The 5,801-nt window shown below is 32.2% G+C and overlaps 1 protein-coding gene across 3 annotated transcripts; it reads left to right on the top strand.

Annotated features, from left to right (window-relative positions):
* The first annotated feature begins 214 nt into the window (after window positions 1-214).
* Window positions 215-2,447, top strand: LOC145010980 (heat stress transcription factor A-7a-like). Of its 3 annotated transcripts, none has more exons than XM_078969579.1 (4): window positions 215-408; window positions 540-903; window positions 1,093-2,184; window positions 2,291-2,447. In XM_078969579.1, the coding sequence occupies exons 2-3, from the start codon at window positions 613-615 to the stop codon at window positions 1,732-1,734; spliced, it is 933 nt and encodes a 310-aa protein (XP_078825705.1). In that variant the 5' UTR covers window positions 215-408; window positions 540-612; the 3' UTR covers window positions 1,735-2,184; window positions 2,291-2,447. The 3 variants fall into 3 exon arrangements, with proteins under 3 accessions (XP_078825705.1, XP_078825704.1, XP_078825706.1); XM_078969578.1 differs by having other exon boundaries at window positions 215-903; window positions 1,093-1,914; window positions 2,008-2,184; XM_078969580.1 differs by having other exon boundaries at window positions 215-903; window positions 1,093-1,918; window positions 2,008-2,184.
* Window positions 2,448-5,801: the final 3,354 nt, after the last annotated feature.

Here is a 5,801-nt window from a genome sequence, read left to right as displayed (position 1 = left end):
TATTTCAGGAGAAGTTTCTGAATGTGTTTTATGTCATTAATAACCAATTTCAACCACTAATAGAAGAATAAAACAACCATCCGATTTTTTTTTCTGAATGTTTTATTTAAAATTATATATGGACCATAATATAAAAGCATATATAAAACCCCACAAATTCTTTTAAAAAAAAAGAAAAAAAAAAGTGGTTCATATATGCAAGCTGAAAAGTCTCCAGAACCTTCTTTAAGTTCATGCGGCTGAAACCATGGGCGTATGTATTTACCATTTTAAAAAGCAACTTTCCGAAAGGAGAAAGCCCAACACTCATCTGAAGATTTTATTTTCTGTGCAACTGTCGCTCATCAATCTCCTTTCATGTCATCTGCTTCTACCTGAACCATCCTTAAAAACCAAAATCTACAAAAAGTTTGATTTCCTCTCTCTTTTTATCATGCAGTTTATGTGTTTGACCTTTTGTCTCAACCAATTTTCTCGATTTATTTCTCTTGTTCTTCGTTGAAAGTATCATCTCGAGTTGTGCTGGTTTTAATTTTCAGGTTTTGGGTTTTAGGGTTACTGCGACATTTGATGATTCCATTTGAGATTTGATTGAAAAGACTCTTATTCACCATGGAACCTAATTTCTACCCAGTTGTAAAGGAAGAATACCCTTCTAACAAGCAATCTGTGATTATAAATATGCCGCAACCAATGGAGGGTTTACACGATGCCGGACCTCCACCTTTCTTGACAAAAATATACGACATGGTGGATGATCGAAGTATGGATCACATTGTTTCTTGGAGTAGAGGAGGTCAAAGCTTTGTTGTATGGGACCCACATGCTTTCTCTGTTAATCTCCTTCCAAGATACTTCAAGCACAACAATTTCTCCAGTTTTGTTAGACAGCTCAATACTTATGTAAGTTTCATCTTTCTTTCTTTCTTTATTATACGACAGATATGTATATTTACTCATTGATATGTTTTTCGGGTAAGTGTTTGATACATATATCTATGTCATATGCTTTATTTTAAGAAAGTTTATGATCCCTAATGTGGCTGAACTTTGAAGCTTGTTAGTTTCGGAAATTTTGGTTTTTGAATGCAGGGTTTTAGAAAGATAGATCCTGATGTATGGGAGTTTGCGAATGAAGGATTTTTGAGGGGGAATAGGGAGAATTTGAAGAACATTAAAAGAAGAAAGACGCATTCACAACAAGCTACAAATCAACCTTGTGTGGAAATTGGAAATTTTGGAATGGATGATGAAATCAAACATCTGAGACGTGACAAACAGATTTTAATGATGGAATTAGTGAGGCTGAAACAACAACAGCAAAATACCAGGGCCCACCTTCAAGCCATGGAAATGAGATTACAAGGAACAGAAAAGAAACAGCAAAAGATGATGAGTTTTTTAGCAAAAGCAATGCAAAATCCCGATTTTGTCCAGAAATTGGTGCACCATGGGAAAAGGAAAGGTGTTGAAGAATGTAGTATTATGAACAAAAAGAGACAAATGATTGACCATGGTGAAGGGTCAAAGGTAATTAAAGATGAACCAGAAGAGTGGGAAATGTCTGAATTAGATGCACTTGCTTTAGAAATGCAGGGAATTTGTAGATCCAAAAGTAATATTAATCAAGAGGAAGTAACTAATTATGATCTTGATGATAAAGATCTTGATGAAGAATTCTGGGAAGAATTGTTTACTGAACAATTTGGTATGATCGAAAATGAAGGTTTATAAAGTAGAGAGCTGTTTCTACATCGCCATTGGTTCATAATCCAATCACGTTCTTCATCTTCCATTGTTCTTAAAAAAACGTTTATTCTTGATCTTTGTAGCTAGGTACTGATGATGATGATGATGATGATGATGATGATGATGAAGATGTTGGACAAATTTCATGCTGATTACTAGAAGTTGGTTGGTTGACTTCTATCTGATTTTGTATAAAAGAGTGTATCTAATAGACTGTTTTATATATCATCTTAATTCAAGTTTTCTTTCCCTTTACAGGATACAGAATATGAAAAGCACTAGCCCTTCATCACAATTTTAACTTTCTCATCTTCTAAATTGATATTTTTTTTGGGTTAATCTCGTTTTTTTTAGATCTGATCCTCTCATGTGAATCTTTATCTTAATTATCAGAATGGAAGCGTTTTCTTGGCCAGATTCAAGTGCTTGTTCAAGGTTATGATTTGGTCTTAATTTCTTGAACTCCCAATATTAATTACTAGAAATTGAACTTTAATTGATTTAATATCTGGAAATTATATGATGATTCGTTCTTTGGTAGATTGCCTTGAAGATACCACATCAGAAGATTCTTTGGCTGCTATTTGGAAATCGGCTAAAATATACTAGTTAGGTGACTCATGATGGCTACTTAATGTTACACCTGGTATTATTATTTGGTTATTTATATAAAATAAGATGATAATGATTGTGGGACCCGTATGTGTATACATTATTGTGCAAGATATTTTCAATTTTAAACAGGAATTACGTAAAATAATTGACACGAGAAATAATCAAAGAGCCATACACTCTTTAATATGAGCCTATGAGTTATAAGTTGTTGTTTCGTATTTCAGAAATGTTGCTCCATGAAGATGCATGTTATCGTGATCATATTGTTACAATCAACTATTTAATCGGGTTTTTTTAATTGTAAACTGTTATAGAAATGTGAAAAAAAATAAAATAAATAAACAGATTAATGCTGGGATATGATTGGATGTATGGATAGGAAGCAAGTTGGTTCTTTTAATGAGTCACTTTCATTAGGTGATGCTTGTGAATATGTCAAGTTGATGTAGTTAAATGCCTTGGAAAATTGACTTTTTATGCAATTAATGTAAGGGTCCTTTACACATGTTAAAGTTGCACTTTAATAAGTCTCATGGGGTGTGAGTGTGATTTGACTACAACTCTTTGTACTTGAAAATATTAGGAACTATACTATAATAGATAAATTGCTTGAGTTTTTTAGGTTCTTTTGGTAATTATGAGATCAATATCATGTACATACAGATTTAAACAAGATTTGACCTAATAAGTAAAGAACAAATTTAGTAAGATAGCAACCAAATTTGTCATTTGTACCAAATAGGAGACAGTTTATTTTTTACTTACAACTAGCAATCAACTTGCATTTTTCTTTCCGATTTAGGCAATATAAAAACTAGAAACACGATAATTTTGATTTTCGAATGTGACAGATCATGTTGCCATGTAAGCTTCCACATCATCTGTCATGTATACATTTATGTTGAAGTGGAATTTTCTATAACTTCAGCAACTTAAAAAAATTATTTTTGTTTGAACCTTTTTAGTTTTAATTTATGTTCATTTGTTATAACCGTTTCAACTCAACTCAAAAGGAATGACACATAAGCCCTTCTATTTCCACTAAATTACATTAAAAGTCATCCAACCCATACAAGAAAGCAAGGGTACATCGGTCCATGGTCGTACATAAAGTATTTTTTGAGTTTATTGAAAGAACAATTTCAATTTCAATTTCAATTTCAGTTTCAGTTTATTAACACACTCTCCACAATACGCAAGCTAAACACACCCCTCACATAATTACTACGCACACATAAGTCTTTTTTTTTAACAACTAAATATCCATGTATTCAAAGTTCAAACTAGCAATAAGAAAACAGTTACACAACATTAACTGGGTTTTTTTTTAACCAATAAACCCAATTAGTTGAAGTTTTTCAGTTTCAACTATAAAAAAAAAAAAAAAAAAAAAAAAAAAAAAAAAAAAAAAAAAAAAACTGTAGTAATGTCTATTATGATATCATTTCTTTGTTTGGTGATGTGAATTTTAAAACTCCTAAATAACTCACCACTTAGTAAACACAATCAATTCAGTCACCTATTTTATGTTGGATCAATTACTAATCTAGCCAAATTAAAGAGGTGATTAATAATTTTTAGCCAAAAATTAGGATTTATCCCAAACTAGCCCACGAAACCGTAGATGCTTAAAATGGTCTACTGTTTCGCTCATTTACCTACTGTTTTGATTTTAGTATATAAATATTTTTTTTTTCATTTTTCACTACGAAACCGTAGATGAAAAAATGGTCTACTGTTTCCTCTGAGAAGTCTACTGTTTTCCAAATAGTAGATTAAAAATGATCTACTGTTTCGTCCGAAACCTACGGTTTTTTTTAAATGAAAATAAAACACTAACTTTTACTGTAAAAGAGATTTTTCTTTTAATATATAGTAGATATGATATAGTAGTCAAAAAGTTAGTATTTTTTCATTTAGAAAAAAAAAAAACAAAACCAAAACCAAAACCAAAACCGTAGGTTTTTAGACGAAACAGTAGATCATTTTTAATCTACTATTTGGGAAACAGTAGACTTCTCAGAGGAAATAGCGGACCATTTTTCCGTCTACGGTTTCGTAGTGAAAAATGAAAAAAAATCTTTATATACTAAAATCAAAACAGTAAGTAAATGGGCGAAATAGTAGACTATTTTAACCACCTACGGTTTTATGGGCTAGTTTGGAACAAATCCTAATTTTTGGCTAAAAAGTAAGAAGTCATTAATGAATTTGGTTAGATTAGTAATTTTCCCTTTTATTAGTAATTTTCCCTTTTATTTTTAGCGTAAATTACACGAATGGTCTCTATGGTTTGGGGGAATTTGTGCGTTTGGTCCCTAATTTATTTTTTTAATTCGAAAAGTCCCTAATGTTTGTTTTTGTTACACGATTGGTCCCTAATGTTTGTTTTTGTTACACATTTGGTCTCTGTCTTACCTAAAAAGACTATTATTTAACTAAGAAAAAATGGTGGGGTAGGTAAGGTAAGATGAATAGGTAGGGTTGGATGTGTGTTTATTTAAATAAATTAAAAAATCAATGGCAAAATAGTTTTTTTAGGTAAAATAGAGACCAAACACGTAACAAAAACAAACAATAGGGACCTTCCGAGTAAAACAAATAATTTAGGGAGCAAACACGCAAATTACCCTAAACCATAGGGACCATTCGTGTAATTTACTCTTATTTTTAAGAAAAAGTAGAGTTGGACGTCTATTCCAAAGGCCTCACCACAAATAAAAAAACATTAAGGGCCCGTCTGATATATAGTTGATTGGGTCCGGTCAGCACTTTTGGCTGACTCAGTCTGGTCAGCCCGTTTGATAAAGGGATAACAACGCCTGACCTGGTCCAATTCTTTGATTCGGTCATGGATAATAGTCTGATTCGGTCCGGAGTAAAAAACGACACTGACTGGAAAATTACCCCATTTTACCCTGATACTTTGAAAGCTCGATCGTGAACGATAAACCCCATCGTTTCTCCCTCTCCCACTTTTGTCTTCAATGGAGTTTGCTCCTCCCCTGTACCATCGATGACGTCTTTTGCACTATGCTTCTTCCTGTCAGGGACTTGTTCCATCATCACCATCCTTCTTCTCTTTAATCGGTTCATGAAACCGTTTTTGAAATTGATTCATGAAATAGTTTATGAAATTTATTGTTATCGAGCTATCTCCTTTAATCACAGTTCTCCATTTCCTTTTCATATTCTTCCTTGAAAATCGATTCCTGAAATTAATGCTTTTATTTAATGGAGTGTTGGCTGGGAAGATTTCAGATTTTTGATGTTCTTACATCTCGTTTTCATGTTCTTCCATGCTCTTCTGATATGTATGTTATATATCAAGTGATGCAATTTGTTTTCCAATGATGCTAATAGAGAAACTTTTGAGGCTAGTAATATCAAGGTATGTGGATAATAATTATTCTATTCTGATATCCTTGTGTCTGTAT

The sequence above is a fragment of the Lactuca saligna genome, chromosome 8 (genome assembly GCF_052625555.1).
Source record: "Lactuca saligna cultivar CGN05327 chromosome 8, ASM5262555v1, whole genome shotgun sequence".
NCBI lineage: Eukaryota > Viridiplantae > Streptophyta > Magnoliopsida > Asterales > Asteraceae > Lactuca > Lactuca saligna.
This window is presented reverse-complemented; position numbering and strand designations above follow the sequence as displayed.

What these genes read in the sequence shown, in the direction of transcription:
- LOC145010980 (XM_078969579.1), top strand. Translation starts at nt 613, where the DNA reads ATGGAACCTAATTTCTACCCAGTTGTAAAGGAAGAATACCCTTCTAAC. An exon ending in TTAGACAGCTCAATACTTAT is followed by an intron (nt 904 to 1,092) that starts GTAAGTTTCATC and finishes TTTTGAATGCAG; the next exon opens with GGTTTTAGAAAGATAGATCC.